The sequence below is a fragment of the Oncorhynchus masou genome, chromosome 18 (assembly GCF_036934945.1).
Source record: "Oncorhynchus masou masou isolate Uvic2021 chromosome 18, UVic_Omas_1.1, whole genome shotgun sequence".
Lineage (NCBI taxonomy): Eukaryota > Metazoa > Chordata > Actinopteri > Salmoniformes > Salmonidae > Oncorhynchus > Oncorhynchus masou.
Genome location: NC_088229.1, coordinates 72494251 through 72514875, shown reverse-complemented (window position 1 = coordinate 72514875; position 20625 = coordinate 72494251). Strand labels below are relative to the sequence as shown.

Here is a 20625-nt window from a genome sequence, read left to right as displayed (position 1 = left end):
CTACCTCTACCTGTCTCTTTCTACCTCTACCTGTCTCTCTCTACCTCTCATTCTCTCTACCTCTCATTCTCTCTACCTCTCATTCTCTCTACCTCTCATTCTCTCTACCTCTCATTCTCTCTACCTCTCATTCTCTCTACCTCTCATTCTCTCTACCTCTCATTCTCTCTACCTCTCCTTTCTCTGTACCATGTGATCATTGCTTACATCAACATCGGACTCCTAAGTTCTGACCAAACTGAGTGTAAAATTGTATTTTATTTGAGTTCAGTCAATGTTTAATCAACTCAATAGACAGACTATATATGGGATTGTCTTTCTAAAGTAAAAATAAAACTGAAAACAAAGCAACGGATAGTTAAAACACGTTGAATTAAATTATCAAAATTAAACACATGAAATACATTAAAATACGGAGTCTTCATCTGTGTCTTAAACTAAGTAGACCCCAAACTATTTAAATTCTTCTTGTTGTTCCAAGTTCCCCCACAGGCACCATCACAGGTACCATCACAGGCACCATCACAGGTACCATCACAGGTACCATCACAGGTACCATCACAGGCACCATCACAGGCACCATCACAGGTACCATCACAGGTACCATCACAGGTACCATCACAGGCACCATCACAGGTACCATCACAGGCACCATCACAGGTACCATCACAGGCACCATCACAGGTACCATCACAGGTACCATCACAGGCACCATCACAGGTACCATCACAGGTACCATCACAGGCACCATCACAGGTACCATCACAGGTACCATCACAGGTACCATCACAGGCACCATCACAGGTACCATCACAGGTACCATCAGAGGTACCATCACAGGCACCATCACAGGCACCATCACAGGTACCATCACAGGCACATCATACCATCAGGTACCATCACAGGCACCATCACAGGCACCATACCATCACAGGTACCATCACAGGCACCATCACAGGTACCATCACAGGTACCATCACAGGTACCATCACAGGCACCATCACAGGTACCATCACAGGCACCATCACAGGTACCATCACAGGTACCATCACAGACACCATCACAGGTACCATCACAGACACCATCACAGGTACCATCACAGGCACCATCACAGGCACCATCACAGGTACCATCACAGGCACCATCACAGGCACCATCACAGGTACCATCACAGGTACCATCACAGGCACCATCACAGGCACCATCACAGGCACCATCACAGGTACCATCACAGGCACCATCACAGGTACCATCACAGGTACCATCACAGGCACCATCACAGGTACCATCACAGGCACCATCACAGGCACCATCACAGGCACCATCACAGGTACCATCACATGAGTATGGATCCAATAACAGGCCACTGATGTCAGCACTAATGGTATCAATTCAGACAGACACAGACAGTCAGTCAGTCAGCCAGCCAACCAGTCAGTCAGATAGCCAGCCAGTCAGTAAGATAGTCAGCCAGCCAGTCAGTCAGATAGTCAGCCAGTCAGATAGTCAGCCAGTCAGATCGTCAGCCAGTCAGCCAGCCAGTCAGTAAGATAGTCAGCCAGTCAGATAGTCAGCCAGTCAGATCGTCTGCCAGTCAGCCAGCCAGTCAGCCAGCCAGTCAGATAGTCAGCCAGTCAGTCAGATAGTCAGCCAGTCAATCAGTCAGATAGTCAGTCAGCCAACCAGTCAGTCAGATAGTCAGCCAGTCAGATAGTCAGCCAGTCAGCCAACCAGTCAGTCAGATAGTCAGCCAGTCAGTCAGATAGTCAGCCAGACAGCCAGTCAGATAGTCAGCCAGTCAGATAGTCAGCCAGTCAGCCAGCCAGTCAGCCAGCCAGTCAGCCAGCCAGCCAGCAAGATAGTCAGCCAGTCAGATAGTCAGCCAGTCAGCCAACCAGTCAGTCAGATAGCCAGCCAGTCAGCCAGTCAGTCAGATAGTCAGCCAGTCAGTCAGATAGTCAGCCAGTCAATGAGTCAGATAGTCAGTCAGCCAACCAGTCAGTCAGATAGTCAGCCAGCCAGTCAGCCAGCCAGCCAGTCAGTCAGATAGTCAGCCAGTCAGCCAGTCAGATAGTCAGTCAGTCAGTCAGATAGTCAGCCAGTCAGTCAGTCAGATAGTCAGTCAGTCAGCCAACCAGTCAGTCAGATAGTCAGCCAGCCAACCAGTCAGTCAGTCAGTCAGCCAACCAGCCAGTCAGATAGTCAGTCAGTCAGATAGTCAGCCAGTCAATGAGTCAGATAGTCAGTCAGCCAACCAGTCAGTCAGATAGTCAGCCAGCCTGTCAGCCAGCCAGCCAGTCAGATAGTCAGCCAGTCAGCCAGTCAGCCAGTCAGATAGTCAGCCAGTCAGATAGTCAGTCAGTCAGCCAGTCAGATAGTCAGCCAGTCAGATAGTCAGCCAGTCAGATAGTCAGTCAGTCAGATAGTCAGCCAGTCAGATAGTCAGCCAGTCAGATAGTCAGCCAGTCAGATAGTCAGCCAGTCAGCCAACCAGTCAGTCAGATAGTCAGCCAGTCAGCCAACCAGTCAGTCAGATAGTCAGCCAACCAGTCAGTCAGATAGTCAGCCAGTCAATCAGTCAGATAGTCAGCCAGTCAGATAGTCAGCCAGTCAGCCAACCAGTCAGTCAGATAGTCAGCCAACCAGTCAGTCAGATAGTCAGCCAGTCAGATAGTCAGCCAGTCAGATAGTCAGATAGTCAGATAGTCAGCCAGTCAGATAGTCAGCCAGTCAGCCAGTCAGATAGTCAGCCAGTCAGATAGTCAGCCTGTCATATAGTCAGCCAGTCAGATAGTCAGCCAGTCAGATAGTCAGCCAGTCAGATAGTCAGCCAGTCAGCCAGTCAGCCAGATTGTCAGCCAGCCAGCCAGTCAGATAGTCAGCCAGTCAGATAGTCAGCCAGTCAGATAGTCAGCCAGTCAGATAGTCAGATAGTCAGCCAGTCAGCCAGTCAGATAGTCAGCCAGTCAGATAGTCAGCCAGTCAGATAGTCAGCCAGTCAGCCAGTCAGCCAGTCAGATAGTCAGCCAGTCAGATAGTCAGCCAGCCAGTCAGTCAGATAGTCAGTCAGTCAGATAGTCAGCCAGTCAGATAGTCAGCCAGTCAGCCAGTCAGATAGTCAGCCAGCCAGTCAGATAGTCAGCCAGTCAGATAGTCAGCCAGTCAGATAGTCAGCCAGTCAGATAGTCAGCCAGCCAGTCAGTCAGATAGTCAGTCAGCCAGTCAGATAGTCAGCCAGTCAGTCAGCCAGTCAGCCAGTCAGATAGTCAGCCAGTCAGCCAGCCAGTCAGATAGTCAGCCAGTCAGATAGTCAGTCAGCCAACCAGTCAGCCAGCCAGGCAGTCAGTCAGGAGGTAACTCACCCTACTGCCTGATGACGTGTCATCTGAAAGAAGAAGACAAAACAATGAGTTACACTGCAGTGGAGAAGGAGACAAGGAAACAAGGAAACCAGCTAGGACACATGGTCACAGAGTTCATGTGCTCATCACAACAAAGGCAGTAGAAAACCATAGGAACAGACAGGTGTATGAATAGAGTGACCGTGTGGTAGCAGAACCTGAAAAGGGAGGCTGCTCCGTACTGGCACCAACTGTCAACTTAATGAAGGCAATAGAAACCATAACAACATTACAACAGGGAACATGCTGTGTGTGGAGAATGACATTATGGACAGACAACACTGTACAGAATAACAGCATCATTGAAATAGGTTATAGGTCATAGGTCATAGGTTATAGGTCATAGGTCATTTCCTAATGTTTTAAGTAACTTGACACATTTCCGATGCTCAAAAAAAGGGACTAAATCGCATTTAAATTGCATTTACATGTAATTAGAATCCAATAGTATGAAAATATTTTAGAAATCAAAGATTATTCTCTTCTCTTTGTAACATGCCAAGATAATGAAGAGGAGGAGGCTGTAGTGTGTCTGATGAAGAGGAGGAGGCTATAGTGTGTCAGATGAAGAGGAGGCTGTAGTGTGTCAGATGAAGAGGAGGCTGTAGTGTGTCAGATGAAGAGGAGGCTGTAGTGTGTCAGATGAAGAGGAGGCTGTAGTGTGTCTGAAGAAGAGGAGGCTGTAGTGTGTCAGATGAAGAGGAGGCTGTAGTGTGTCAGATGAAGAGGAGGCTGTAGTGTGTCTGAAGAAGAGGAGGCTGTAGTGTGTCAGATGAAGAGGAGGCTGTAGTGTGTCTGAAGAAGAGGAGGCTGTAGTGTGTCTGATGAAGAAGAGGAGGCTGTAGTGTGTTTGATGAAGAGGAGGCTGTAGTGTGTCTGATGAAGAGGAGGAGGCTGTAGTGTGTCTGATGAAGAGGAGGAGGCTGTAGTGTGTCTGATGAAGAAGAGGCTGTAGTGTGTTTGATGAAGAGGAGGCTGTAGTGTGTCTGATGAAGAGGAGGAGGCTGTAGTGTGTCTGATGAAGAAGAGGCTGTAGTGTGTCTGATGAAGAAGAGGCTGTAGTGTGTCTGATGAAGAGGAGGCGGCTGTAGTGTGTTTGATGAAGAGGAGGCTGTAGTGTGTCTGATGAAGAGGAGGCTGTAGTGTGTCTGATGAAGAGGAGGAGGCTGTAGTGTGTCTGATGAAGAAGAGGCTGTAGTGTGTCTGATGAAGAAGAGGCTGTAGTGTGTCTGATGAAGAGGAGGAGGCTGTAGTGTGTTTGATGAAGAGGAGGCTGTAGTGTGTCTGATGAAGAGGAGGCTGTAGTGTGTCTGATGAAGAAGAGGCTGTAGTGTGTCTGATGAAGAAGAGGCTGTAGTGTGTTTGATGAAGAGGAGGCTGTAGTGTGTCTGATGAAGAGGAGGAGGCTGTAGTGTCTCTGATGAAGAAGAGGCTGTAGTGTGTCTGATGAAGAAGAGGCTGTAGTGTGTCTGATGAAGAGGAGGCTGTAGTGTCTATGATGAAGAGGAGGCTGTAGTGTGCCTGATGAAGAGGAGGCTGTAGTGTGTCTGATGAAGAGGAGGAGGCTGTAGTGTGTCTGATGAAGAAGAGGCTGTAGTGTGTCTGATGAAGAAGAGGCTGTAGTGTGTCTGATGAAGAGGAGGCTGTAGTGTCTATGATGAAGAGGAGGCTGTAGTGTGCCTGATGAAGAGGAGGCTGTAGTGTGTCTGATGAAGAAGAGGCTGTGGTGTGTCTGATGAAGAAGAGGCTGTAGTGTGTCTGATGAAGAAGAGGCTGTAGTGTGTCTGATGAAGAGGAGGAGGCTGTAGTGTGTTTGATGAAGAGGAGGCTGTAGTGTGTCTGATGAAGAGGAGGAGGCTGTAGTGTGTCTGATGAAGAAGAGGCTGTAGTGTGTCTGATGAAGAAGAGGCTGTAGTGTGTTTGATGAAGAGGAGGCTGTAGTGTGTCTGATGAAGAGGAGGAGGCTGTAGTGTCTCTGATGAAGAAGAGGCTGTAGTGTGTCTGATGAAGAAGAGGCTGTAGTGTGTCTGATGAAGAGGAGGCTGTAGTGTCTATGATGAAGAGGAGGCTGTAGTGTGCCTGATGAAGAGGAGGCTGTAGTGTGTCTGATGAAGAGGAGGAGGCTGTAGTGTGTCTGATGAAGAAGAGGCTGTAGTGTGTCTGATGAAGAAGAGGCTGTAGTGTGTCTGATGAAGAGGAGGCTGTAGTGTCTATGATGAAGAGGAGGCTGTAGTGTGCCTGATGAAGAGGAGGCTGTAGTGTGTCTGATGAAGAAGAGGCTGTGGTGTGTCTGATGAAGAAGAGGCTGTAGTGTGTCTGATGAAGAGGAGGCTGTAGTGCGTCTGATGAAGAAGAGGCTGTAGTGTGTCTGATGAAGAGGAGGCTGTAGTGTGTCTGATGAAGAGGAGGCTGTAGTGTGTCTGATGAAGAGGAGGCTGTAGTGTGTCTGATGAAGAGGAGGCTGTAGTGTGTCTGATGAAGAAGAGGCTGTAGTGTGTCTGATGAAGAGGAGGCTGTAGTGTGTCTGATGAAGAGGAGGCTGTAGTGTGTCTGATGAAGAGGAGGCTGTAGTGTGTCTGAAGAAGAGGAGGCTGTAGTGTGTCTGATGAAGAGGAGGAGGCTGTAGTGTGTCTGATGAAGAGGAGGCTGTAGTGTGCCTGATGAAGAAGAGGCTGTAGTGTGCCTGATGAAGAAGAGGCTGTAGTGTGCCTGATGAAGAGGAGGCTGTAGTGTGTCTGATGAAGAAGAGGCTGTAGTGTGTCTGATGAAGAAGACAACAACTGATTAATGTATAATTTTGCTCTGAGAGAGAGGCCCTCGGTGCTCTGAGAGAGAGGCCCTCGGTGCTCTGAGAGAGAGGCCCTCGGTGCTCTGAGAGAGAGGCCCACGGTGCTCTGAGAGAGAGGCCCACGGTGCTCTGAGAGAGAGGCCCTCGGTGCTCTGAGAGAGAGGCCCTCGGTGCTCTGAGAGAGAGGCCCTCGGTGCTCTGAGAGAGAGGCCCTCGGTGCTTTCACTAGCCTACACATAGAAGAAACCACCCCCATTATTTTGGGAAAATTACCAGAATTTTGCAACCCTACCTGCAAGTCACTGGCTTGTGAATGATGTGTAATTCTGCCTCTCAGTCTACCTTCATTAGGTCAGTCCACCTCTAGACTCACCATGTCCTGCTGCCTGCCTCTCAGTCTCCCACTTCAATATGCCCCGCTAACTGTCACACACACCTTCCAATTCAGGTCAGTACACTTCACTAACCCAGCCCGGCTCAGCACAGACCATCTATACCTACACACACAGAGACACACACACGCACACACACACGTTGGCACAGATACGCACACACAAACCCTCATTTTTAACTCAAGTACTTCTAGTAAGTGGAACTCAAAGTCAAAGATAAGCTATTATTACTTTTAAAATGCTTGTGGTACTGACTCAGAACTAAATAAGAAATTCCATCAACTCTATTTTGAAGTTATGATAACAAATTCACTTTTTTTCCCAGCATCCTCTACTGCAGGTTGTTTTTTGGAATTGTTGTTTTACATGTACATTGATTGATGTATTTAATAATCTTATACTACACAAAGATAAATAACATCCAATCATTTAGTTTGATTCGTTTGTCATTTTTTGCAACACACACACACTGTGATTCCAGTCTGTTTCTCTGTGGCTACCAGCTATAAACAGAGACAGAGACAGAAAGAGAGAGATGGACATGATTTGGTTCTACGATCACCGACCAAAGAAGGTCTTCAGCAGAACCTTAACAGTGTAATATTGGGCCCTGGCAGTACATTTAAAAAAACCCATCTAAAATCTTGATTTTCCAGAAGAAAAAATAAATAAATATAAATTCACCTTTAACAACAGCATAATTGAACACACTAAAGACGACTCATACCTTGGTCTGACCATATCTGCAAATACCATACATGTCTGGGAAACTTTAATATGGCAGTGAACGCACTCAAAGGTTATTCAATATCCCAATTAGAACATCACAATTAGAACATCCCAATTAGAACATCCACATTAGAACATCCCAATTATTACATCCACATTAGAACATCACAATTAGAACATTGGGGCGGCAGGGTAGCCTAGTGGTGAGTGCGATTTACTAGAAACCAGAAGGTTGCAAGTTCAAATCCCCGAGCTGACAAGGTACAAATCTGTCGTTCTGCCCTGGTACAGGCAGTAAACCCACTGTTCCTTGGCCATCATTGAAAATAAGAATTTGTTCTTAACTGACTTGCCTAGTTAAATAAAGGTAAAAATAAATAAATTAGAACATCACAATTACAACATCCACATTAGAATGTCAACTAAAATATTTCACAACATAATCCTACCAATGGCAGAAGTGAGTTTTAGGGGCCAGTCAATAAACTGGAGTTTAAAATGTGGGACAAACATCCAATTGAAGTCTGACATGCAGAATTACAACAACTAATGCATTGAGGGCAGAATTAGGCCGCTTTCCAGTAATTAGAACATCCACATTAGAACATCCCAATTAGAACACCCACATTAGAACATCCCAATTAGAACACCCACATTAGAACATCCCAATTAGAACATCCACATTAGAACATCCCAATTAGAACATCCCAATTAGAATGCCAACTAAAATATTTCACAGCATAATCCTACCAATGGCTTTTTACAGAAGAGAGTTTTAGGGGTTTAAAATGTGGGACAAACATCCAATTGAAGTCTGACATGCAGAATTACACCAACTAATGCATTTAGGGTAGAATTAGGCCGCTTTTCAGTAGTAATGAAAATACAAAAAACATTATTAAAATGTTGGCTTCACCTAAATTCAAGTCCAAATTTAAGTCTCAGATTTAAAGCACTTCAACCCGAAGAGCTGAGCCCAGAAATGAGCCCTCTCAGTCAGCGGTTGTTGGACCTCACCAACCAAGCTGACACCAGCACTGCTTCTAAAGAAAGAATTCCAATAAACAAAAAAATCATGAACCAATCAAAGGAATCATATTTACAACATTGGAAAAACAAAACAAAATCTCAAAGCAGACTAAATTACTATGTGACCCTAAACAGAGATTATTATCTCTACTCTGTCAGAGATACGAAGCAGAGACAGATCCTTACAAAGTACAAGCTGAGTGACCACCAACTGGCAATAGAAACCGGCAGACATAAAAAGACATGGCTACCCAAAGAGGAGCGTGTATGTGGTCACTGCACGACAGGGGAGGTAGAGACAGAGATGCACTTTCTTTATCCTCTAGTGTGAGAAATATTCCTCACCAAGAGATAAATTAGTACATTCATTTCAAAATTATCTTTTTGAACCCAGAGGAAAAACTAAAAATACTCATGGGCTCCTCTCGCAGCCAAATATGTATTTTCCTGCCATAGCCTGAGAGACAATGAATAATAAAATACGCATAGCAAGCTGTAACTTACTCATTATTAGTATTACTATTATTGTTATTGTTGTTGTGAGTATTATTCCAAATAGTAGTGGTACGGGTAGTAGGGGTGATGGTAACGGTGTAGTTTAATGATGCTGGCGATAGTGGTGGTATTGCAGTAGTAATGATGATGGTAGTTGTAGTACTGATGTAATGGTGAGGATGACAGGCTATGGATAGGATATGTTCATTTTAGTATGTAGTAGGTAGAGATATTAGAGGTATAAATGACACTAGTGGGGATGGTAGTAGTAGAGATATTAGAGGTATAAATGATACTAGTGGTGATGGTAGCAGTAGAAATATTAGAGGTATAAATGATACTAGTGGTAATGGTAGTAGTAGAGATATTAGAGGTATAAATGATACTAGTGGTAATGGTAGTAGTAAAGATATTAGAGGTATAAATGATACTAGTGATAATGGTAGTAGTAGAGATATTAGAGGTATAAATGATACTAGTGGTGATGGTAGTAGTAGAGATATTAGAGGTATAAATGATACTAGTGGTGATGGTAGTAGTAGAGATATTAGAGGTATAAATGATACTAGTGGTAATGGTAGAGATAGAGGTATAAATGATATTAGTGGTGATATTATTTTTCTTCATTATTTTATTACAATGTATATTGTATACATTGCTGCTTTAGTAATATTGACTATTTGGCCCTAAACAGAGAGTACACACTGGCAGAATACCTGACCACTGTCACTGACCCAAATTTAAGGAAAGCTTTGACTATGTACAGACTCAGTGAGCATTGCCTTGCTATTGAGAAAGGCCACCTTAGGCAGACCTGGAGAGAAGACAAGCTATGTTCACACTGCCCACAAAATGAGGTGGAAACTGAGCTGCACTTCCTAACCTCCTGCCAAATGTATGACCATATTAGAGACACATATTTCCCTCAGATTACACAGACCCACAAAGAATTTGAAAACAAATCCAATTTTGATAAACTCCCAAATCTACTGGGTGAAATTCCACAGTGTGCCATCACAGCAGCAAGATGTGTGACCTGTTGCCACGAGGAAATGGCAACCAGTGAAGAACAAACACCATTGTAAATACAACTCATATTTATGCTAATTTATTTTCCCTTTTGTACTTCAACTATTTGCACATAACATGACATTTTAAATGTCTTTTTTCTTTTAGAACTTTTGTGAGTGTAATGTTTAATGTAAATTTTTATTGTTTATTTCACTTTTGTTTATTATCTACTTCACTTTCTTTGGCAATGTTAACATGTTTCCAATGCCATTAAGCCCTTCAATTAAAATTGAAATTGAGAGACAGAGAGAGAGAGAAAAGGAGTCAGAGAAAAAAAGAGACAGAGACAAAGTGAAAGAGAGCAAGAGAGACAGAAAGAGAGATTGAGAGAGATATAAACAGAGATAGAGAGAGTGACAGAGAGAGGGTGTACTTCGTCATCAGTCTGGCAAACAGAACAGCCCTGGCCCTGTCCCCTCTGACCAACTCCCCTCTAGGACAGAACACCTTCTACCTGACTACACTTCCCAGACTGCACCATAATAAGGAAGAGGACACAATGACCTGCTTGTTTTTCTGGGGAGTGTGTGTGTGTGTGTGTGTGTGTGTGTGTGTGTGTGTGTGTGTGTGTGTGTGTGTGTGTGTGTGTGTGTGTGTGTGTGTGTGTGTGTGTGTGTGTGTGTGTGTGTGTGTGTGTGTGTGTGTGTGTGTGTGTACTGGCCTGGATTACAGACTTGCTGACGTCAACAACAGAGAAAGGCTTCCTCTCAATGATGACAGCTGGTGCTGATCAAACCTGTCTCAGTGGAGAACAGCTGGAGCTGATCAAACCCCTCTCAATGGAGAACAGCTGGAGCTGATCAAACCCCTCTCAATGGAGAACAGCTGGAGCTGATCAAACCCCTCTCAATGGAGAACAGCTGGAGCTGATCAAACCCCTCTCAATGGAGAACAGCTGGAGCTGATCAAACCCCTCTCAATGGAGAACAGCTGGAGCTGATCAAACTCCTCTCAATGGAGAACAGCTGGAGCTGATCAAACCCCTCTCAATGGAGAACAGCTGGAGCTGATCAAACCCCTCTCAATGGAGAACAGCTGGAGCTGATCAAACCCATCTAAATGGAGAACAGCTGGAGCTGATCAAACCCCTCTCAATGGAGAACAGCTGGTGCTGATCAAAGCCGTCTCAATGATGAACAGCTGGAGCTGATCAAACCCCTCTCAATGGAGAACAGCTGGAGCTGATCAAACCCCTCTCAATGGAGAACTGCCCGAGGGGGTTATTCAACTGGCCCCTCCGTCGCGACGTCCCCTGAATGCCCATTTGATAGCCTGCTAGCCGCGGCCCGCTAGCTGTCTAGTGCATATTGACTGTTAGCTGAATAGGTCCATCGGACAATTTCTTGGGCCACTATACCTATTTTTGCCAATTGGGCTGGTCCCCTTTACTACATGGAACCCTACTAATCCATAACGACTGGTCTAGCGACGTAAATGCACAAGGGGGCTATAAACAGACTTCCTCCGTCACGACTTCCCTCTGAGGCCCGTCTGCTAGCTTGCTTTCCCCGGCCCGCTAGCTGTCTGAATCGCCTCGTCTCCAACGAGCCTCACTACTCACTGGACCCCTGGACCCCTTATGATCACTCGACTAAGCATGCCTCTCCCTAATGTTCACTATAGAGCCTCTAGCCCTGCTCAATATACCTTATCCAATCCTTTAGTTCCACCTCCCACACATGCGATTGACATCACCTAGTTTAAATGATGTTTCTAGAGACAATATCTCTCTCATCATCCCTCAATGCCTAGGTTTACCTCCACTGTATCCACAGTCCTCTTCTGTACTCCCTGTTCACCTACGACTGCATGGCTTTGCACGACACCACCAAGCTTGCTTACGACACCACGGTTACAGGCCTGAAAACCAACAACGACGAGTCAGCCTATAGGGAGGAGGTAAGTGTGGTGTCTTGACACCAACCTGTCCCTCAACGTCAGCAAAAGAAACAAGTTGATTGTTGGCTTCAGGAAGCAGAGGAGGGAACACGCCCCCGATCCACATGAACGGGACTGCAGTAGAGAGAGTCAGCAGTTTCAAGTTCCTCAGAGTCCACATCACAGAGGACTTGACATGGACCAACAACACCACCACTCTGGTCAAGATGGCGCAACAGCGGCTCTACTTTCTAAGGCGGCAGAACAAATTTGCCATGCCGCCCCGGGTCCTCTCCAAATACTACCGCTACGCCATCCTGACCGGTTGCTTCATGGCCTGGTACGGGAATTGCTTCGTCCGCGACCGCAAGGCCCTCCAGCGGGTGGTGAACATCATCACTGGGACCTTGCTTCCACCCATCTAGGACTAGTTGAAATGGTGCCAGAGGAAGGCCTGTAGCATCATCAAGAACCCCACACAGCCCAGCCGCGAGCTGATCTCTTCCTTACAGTCGGGCAGATGGTATCGGAGCATGAGGTCTGATACCAACAGGCTCAGAGACAGTTTATATCTACAAACCATCAGACTATCAGAGCATGAGGTCTGATACCAACGGGCTCAGAGACAGTTTCTCTCTACAAACCATCAGACTATCAGAGCATGAGGTCTGATACCAACGGGCTCAGAGACAGTTTCTCTCTACAAACCATCAGACTATCAGAGCATGAGGTCTGATACCAACGGGCTCAGAGACAGTTTCTCTCTACAAACCATCAGACTATCAGAGCATGAGGTCTGATACCAACGGGCTCAGAGACAGTTTCTCTCTACAAACCATCAGACTATCAGAGCATGAGGTCTGATACCAACAGGCTCAGAGACAGTTTCTCTCTACAAACCATCAGACTATCAGAGCATGAGGTCTGATACCAACAGGCTCAGAGACAGTTTCTCTCTACAAACCATCAGACTATCAGAGCATGAGGTCTGATACCAACAGGCCCAGAGACAGTTTCTCTCTACAAACCATCAGACTATCAGAGCATGAGGTCTGATACCAACAGGCTCAGAGACAGTTTCTCTCTACAAACCATCAGACTATCAGAGCATGAGGTCTGATACCAACGGGCTCAGAGACAGTTTCTCTCTACAAACCATCAGACTATCAGAGCATGAGGTCTGATACCAACGGGCTCAGAGACAGTTTCTCTCTACAAACCATCAGACTATCAGAGCATGAGGTCTGATACCAACAGGCCCAGAGACAGTTTCTCTCTACAAACCATCAAACTGGCTGAACACAGCAACTGGAATGACCACCTTCTGTGATTCTCCACACCGTAACACACATCCCAACCACTGACTCTTTTTATACTGCTCAAATTCATACACTGCCACCCCCCCCCCTTAAAGGTTAAATTAAAAAATAAATACCCAAAACACGTGTAAATATTGGACTATAAAATGTGCCTTCTTATATTATCCTGATGCTAAAATGTTTATTCTATTCTACTGAGACATTTACTTTATCTTCATATTGTTTTCTTTTATTATTTCTTATTGTTGTTGTATTGTCCAGAAGAAACCTGCAAGTAAGCATTTGATTGGACGATGTACACTGAGTGTACAAAACATTAGTAACACCATCCTAATATGGAGTGCACCCCTCCCTTTTGCCCTCAGAACAGCCTCAATTCGTCAGGGCATTGACTCTACAAGGTGTCGGCCCATGTTGACTCCAATGATTTCCAAAGTTGTGTCAAGTTGGCTGGATATCCTTTGGGATGGTGGACCTTTCTTGATATCCACGGTAAACTGTTGAAAACCTGGCAGCGTTGCAGTTCTTGACACAAACCGGTGCGCCTGGCACCTACTACCATACCCCGTTCAAAGGTCCTTAAATACAGTGCCTTGCGAAAGTATTCGGCCCCCTTGAACTTTGCAACCTTTTGCCACATTTCAGGCTTCAAACATAAAGATATAAAACTGTATTTTTTTGTGAAGAATCAACAACAAGGGGGACACAATCATGAAGTGGAACGACATTTATTGGATATTTCAAACTTTTTTAACAAATCAAAAACTGAAAAATTGGGCGTGCAAAATTATTCAGCCCCTTTACTTTCAGTGCAGCAAACTCTCTCCAGAAGTTCAGTGAGGATCTCTGAATGATCCAATGTTGACCTAAATGACTAATGATGATAAATACAATCCACCTGTGTGTAATCAAGTCTCCGTATAAATGCACCTGCACTGTGATAGTCTCAGAGGTCCGTTAAAAGCGCAGAGAGCATCATGAAGAACAAGGAACACTCCAGGCAGGTCCGAGATACTGTTGTGAAGAAGTTTAAAGCCGGATTTGGATACAAAAAGATTTCCCAAGCTTTAAACATCCCAAGGAGCACTGTGCAAGCGATAATATTGAAATGGAAGGAGTATCAGACCACTGCAAATCTACCAAGACCTGGCCGTCCCTCTAAACTTTCAGCTCATACAAGGAGAAGACTGATCAGAGATGCAGCCAAGAGGCCCATGATCACTCTGGATGAACTGCAGAGATCTACAGATGAGGTGGGAGACTCTGTCCATAGGACAACAATCAGTCGTATATTGCACACATCTGGCCTTTATGGAAGAGGCAAGAAGAAAGCCATTTCTTAAAGATATCCATAAAAAGTGTCGTTTAAAGTTTGCCACAAGCCACCTGGGAGACACACCAAACATGTGGAAGAAGGTGCTCTGGTCAGATGAAACCAAAATTGACCTTTTTGGCAACAATGCAAAACGTTATGTTTGGCGTAAAAGCAACACAGCTCATCACCCTGATCACACCATACCCACTGTCAAACATGGTGGTGGCAGCATCATGGTTTGGGCCTGCTTTTCTTCAGCAGGGACAGGGAAGATGGTTAAAATTGATGGGAAGATGGATGGAGCCAAATACAGGACCATTCTGGAAGAAAACCTGATGGAGTCTGCAAAAGACCTGAGACTGGGACGGAGATTTGTCTTCCAACAAGACAATGATCCAAAACATAAAGCAAAATCTACAATGGAATGGTTCAAAAATAAACATATCCAGGTGTTAGAATGGCCAAGTCAAAGTCCAGACCTGAATCCAATCGAGAATCTGTGGAAAGAACTGAAAACTGCTGTTCACAAATGCTCTCCATCCAACCTCACTGAGCTCGAGCTGTTTTGCAGGGAGGAATGGGAAAAAATTTCAGTCTCTCGATGTGCAAAACTGATAGAGACATACCCCAAGCGACTTACAGCTGTAATCGCAGCAAAACGTGGTGCTACAAAGTATTAACTTAAGGTGGCTGAATAATTTTGCACGCCCAATATTTCAGTTTTTGATTTGTTAAAAAAGTTTGAAATATCCAATAAATGTCGTTCCACTTCATGATTGTGTCCCACTTGTTGTTGATTCTTCACAAAAAAAATACAGTTTTATATCTTTATGTTTGAAGCCTGAAATGTGGCAAAAGGTCGCAAAGTTCAAGGGGGCCGAATACTTTCGCAAGGCACTGTATTTTGTCTTGCCCATTCACCCTCTGAATGGCACACATACACAATCCATGTCTCAACTGTCTCAAGGCTTAAAAATCATTCTTTAACCTTTCTCCTCCCCTTCATCTACACTGATTGAAGTGGATTTATCAAGTGACATCAATAATGGATCATAGCTTTCACCTGTTCAGTCTGTCATGGAAAGAGCTGGTGTTCTTAATGTGTTGTACACTTAGTGTATACCATGCTTATCCTGTACACACAACTAATAAAACGTTAAACTTGGATAAGAGCATCTGCTAAATGACCAAATGAAGAACACAAGATATAATAATACTCTTTGATTGGCTGACTGGCTAACTGCCTGGCTGATTGGCTGACTGGCTGATTGGCTGACTGGCTAACTGCCTGGCTGATTGGCTGACTGGCTGATTGGCTGACTGGCTGACTGGCTGATTGGCTGACTGGTTAACTGCCTGGCTGATTGGCTGATTGGCTGACTGGCTAACTGCCTGGCTGATTGGCTGATTGGCTGACTGGCTGACTGGCTAACTGCCTGGCTGATTGGCTAACTGCCTGGCTGATTGGCTGACTGGCTCCAGTCTGTAGCCCTCATGTAGAAAAACTGAAAAAGGCAAAAAAAACATTGCTAAACCTCACCTCTACCAGCTCTGCTAAACATAACCCAACTCACACCCTCGGCCAGCCCCCTCCACACACACTGACACACAGAAACACCCTGCCCCCCTTTCGGGACGGCGCTGGTCCCAGGAGGTTGTTTCTGACGTCAGTAGGAGAGATGGGGGCCAGTCAGGCCTGTGGGCCATTGATGGATGTGCCAGGTCTGTGAGCTTAGAATAGGAACGGTTTTTGTTACCTGCAGACCTGCTACTGGTCTTATAAAGGGTTTATAGGTCATTCATAAAGCCTTCATAAGCATTGCATAGGCACTACATAGAGGTTGTTACCTGCAGACCTGCTACTGGTCTTATAAAGGGTTCATAGGTCATTCATAACGCACTTCATAAGCACCGCATAAACGCTTCACAAATCACTTATAAACAACCGTGGCTAGTTGATGCTCCATGGAGATGGTGAGTGGTGTTTACCTGGCCTACTGCTACTGTTCGTATAAAGGATATATAGGTCATTCATAAAGTCTTCATAAGTACTGCATAGGCAGTACATAGAGGTTGTTACAGGTTGTTACATGCAGTCCTGCTGTTACTGTTCTTTATAAACGCTTTATAGGTCATTCATAAAGTCTTCATAAGCACTGCATAGGCACTACATAGAGGTTGTTACATGCAGTCCTGCTGCTACTGTTCTTATAAACGCTTCATAGGTCATTCATAAAGCCTTCATAAGCACTGCATAGGCACTACATAGAGGTTGTTACATGCAGTCCTGCTGCTACTGTTCTTATAAACGTTTATAGGTCATTCATAAAGTCTTCATAACATAACTGCATAGCCACTACATAGAGGTTGTTACATGCAGTCTTGCTGCCTCTGTTCTTATAAACGCTTCATAGGTCATTCATAAAGTCTTCATAAGCACTACATAGAGGTTGTTACAGGTTGTTACATGCAGTCCTGCTGCTACTGTTCTTATAAAGGCTTTATAGGTCATTCATAAAGCCTTCATAACATAACTGCATAGCCACTACATAGAGGTTGTTACATGCAGTCTTGCTGCCTCTGTTCTTATAAACGCTTCATAGCATAAAACTTAAAATAGCTCAAGTCTTTATTTGCTGAGATCAATGAACACAACGGGCACTGAATAGAGAGGCAGCTTCTGTTTGAGTCAGGCATCCATTTCCTTAATGTACACAGCTTTTGCTCATTTTGAATAGTATATTGTTTAATTTCGGCATTCCCTTCCAGCATTTTAACCAATTCCTTCATTTCCTGCACTAACGTGTTACCATTTACAGACAGTAACCACGTTTCCATCCAACCATTTCATGCGGATGAATGACCTGACGAAATGACCTGACGAAATCACCTGATGAAAAGTCACATCACCGAGCTGACGGAAACACGAAACACCGGTACAATTTTATAAATGCAGATAGAAAATGTGTTCGTTCGACATGGTGGGATCTTTTCGCGTATGTAAAATTAATTATGCGAGAAATATCGGTGGAAACTTGGGAGTCACCCGATGATACAGTTTGGGAAAGCATGCAGTTTATTAGGCTACAGATGAAATAAGTTCTGAACTTCACAGGGTGGTGAAAGTGCACTGTGATGAGCTTGATGCTCCTTTCCAATAAATACCAAGGGTCTTATTCTGATGACATGATGATCGATTCTTGGCAACCATTTGATATATTCTCGCTCTTATCCATAATAATGTAATTATGCAGTGGACTAGCCTACCTACACTGTATCTGTAAACTGTTAGCTAGAGCAGTCGTGCCAAGACCAGACTGGGTACATTTGCTATATAACAACAGTTTTAGTGACAAAACCATAAGCAAAGTTTAAAATGCGATAGAAACCAATGTAACTTTTCATCTTTTTTTTAAAACGCAAACCCAATTTAACCACAAAAAAGTTATAAAAGTTATTTTTAAGTGCACTGTCATCACGCACAACCTATCTGTAAAAGTCAGTTTGATGGAAACACATCTCTGGTGGGAAAATGTGCATATTGTTTTATGCAGGTTTTTAGAATATTTGCATGAAAATCTGTCGCAAATTGGATGGAAACCTAGATAGTGTCACATTTATTTTGACATAGTATGTCTATATTTTGAAGGGAATTTTTATTTTATTTTATTATTCTCCTCTTTGACTGTGCATTTTTGGCAGATCTTACTTATGCCACTAGAGGGCGATCAGCAATTTATAGGTTACTGTACTCCCGAAAATGTTGACTGTTTTTTTCCTTGCCAGTTAGCTAGCAGATCTCAGCTGTTAGCAGCTTATGGCTAGCAGATCTCAGCTGTTAGCAGCCTATGGCTAGCAGATCTCAGCTGTTAGCAGCCTATGGCTAGTAGATCTCAGCTGTTAGCAGCCTATGGCTAGCAGATCTCAGCTGTTAGCAGCCTATGGCTAGCAGATCTCAGCTGTTAGCAGCCTATGGCTAGCAGATCTCAGCTGTTAGCAGCTTATGGCTAGCAGATCTCAGCTGTTAGCAGCCTATGGCTAGCAGATCTCAGCTGTTAGCAGCCTATGGCTAGCAGATCTCAGCTGTTAGCAGCCTATGGCTAGCAGATCTCAGCTGTTAGCAGCCAATGGCAGGCAGTTCTTTACTGGTGATAAAAATGGATGATAGCCATAACTTTTAGACTCATTACTGAATTATTTAATGTAACACATCAAACATTAAACCTCATAAACAATTCATGATAATTAATGCTAACCACGTAAACAATTCATTCAGATCTGGCGTTTATTTGAAACGGGCGTTTATTTGCTGAAATGTGGGCCGTTGCCCGGCTATTAAAAGGGACAGGCTGCTATTTGAGACTGTGTTGAATTGCAGTTTTACAGTAATTCATAAAGTCTTTTTAAGGACAACACATTCTCTATAAACTAGCTGGTGCTCCATTGACACCTACAGTATGTAACAGTGTATCATGAGGTGTGTGTGTGAGTTACCTGCAGGCAGGCTACCGCTGCTCTTCCTCTTGTGCCATCTGTCCAGTGTCTCTGAACTCACGCTCTCCGATACAAACTCATCCAGCATCTGAGGGTGAAGGGAGAGGTAGGCCTTCACTTTGTCATCCGTCAGACCTGCACAACAACATGGGACAGAGGACATCAGCTCTTTCATTCATTCATTACCTCTTCATTTACACATCTTTCATTCATTCATTACCTCTTCATTTACACATCTTTCATTCATTCATTCATTACCGCTTTCATTTATTACATCTTTCATTCATTCATTACACATATTTCATTCATTCATTACCTCTTTAATGTATTACATATTTCATGCATTCATTACCTCTTTAATTTATCACATCTTTCATTCATTCATTACCTCTTCATTACATATATTTCATTCATTCATTCATTACCTCTTCATTTATACATATTTCATTCATTCATTACCTCTCATTTATTACATATTTCATTCATAACCTCTTTCATTCATTACCTCTCATTTATTGCATATTTCATTCATTACCTCTTCCATTTATTACATACTTCATTCATTACCTCTTTCATGTATCACATATTTCATTCATTCTTTACATCTTTCATTCATTCATTAATTACCTCTTAATGTATATCTCTTTCATTCATTCATTACATCTTTCATTCATTCATTCATTACCTCTTCATTTATACATATTTCATTCATTCATTCATTACCTCTTTAATGTATTACATATTTCATTCATTCATTACCTCTTTAATGTATTACATATTTCATTCATTACCTCTTTAATGTATTACATCTTTCATTCATTCATTACCTCTTCATTTATACATATTTCATTCATTCATTACCTCTCATTTATTACATATTTCATTCATAACCTCTTTCATTCATTACCTCTCATGTATTGCATATTTCATTCATTACCGCTTTCATTTATAACATCTTTCATTCATTCATTCATTACCTCTTTCATTCATTACCTCTCATTTATTGCATCTTTCATTCATTACCTCTCATTTATTACATATATCATTCATAGCCTCTTTCATTCATTACATCTTTAATTCATTCATTCATTATCCCTTTTAGTCATTATATATTTCATGAATGACCTATTTCATTCATTATATATTTCATTCAATAATTTCCTTTTTCATTAATTAATTCATACATTAATTCCATCTTTCAATCATTCCATCTCCCGGCTAAAAAAACAGCATAGACCAGCATAGGCTGGTGATCAGCCTTCCTTGTGTTTTCACGGGTGATCAGCCTTCCTTGTGTTTTCACGGGTGATCAGCCTTCCTTGTGTTTTCACGGGTGATCAGCCTTCCTTTCGTTTTCACGGGTGATCAGCCTTCCTTGTGTTTTCACGGGTGATCAGCCTTCCTTTCATTTTCGCGGGTGACCACCCTTCCTTTCGTTTCTGCGGGTGACCACCCTTCCTTTCGTTTCCGCGGGTGACCAGCCTTCCTTTCGTTTTCACGGGTGACCAGCCTTCCTTTCGTTTTCACGGGTGACCAGCCTTCCTTTCGTTTTCACGGGTGACCACCCTTCCTTTCGTTTTCGCGGGTGACCACCCTTCCTTTCGTTTCCGCGGGTGACCACCCTTCCTTTCGTTTCCGCGGGTGACCACCTGATAACTATATACACCGATCATAAATTTACCAGCATAGCCTGGTCACCCGCAAAACCAGCATC

The 20625-nt window shown here is 43.8% G+C and overlaps 1 protein-coding gene across 3 annotated transcripts in view; it reads right to left on the bottom strand.

The window, feature by feature from the left end:
• pde10a (phosphodiesterase 10A) overlaps positions 1-20625 on the bottom strand; it is a 160486-nt gene that overhangs the window by 81546 nt on the left and 58315 nt on the right. For all 3 annotated transcript variants that reach the window (XR_010450238.1, XR_010450237.1, XM_064924428.1), the window contains exons 2-3: positions 18912-19046; positions 3363-3385 (exon numbers count right to left, since the gene is read on the bottom strand). Coding sequence is in view for 1 of the 3 variants with exons in the window: in XM_064924428.1 (XP_064780500.1) it covers positions 3363-3385; positions 18912-19046 (158 nt within the window). In the remaining 2 variants the exon portion in view is untranslated. The remainder of the gene's footprint in view (positions 1-3362; positions 3386-18911; positions 19047-20625) is intronic.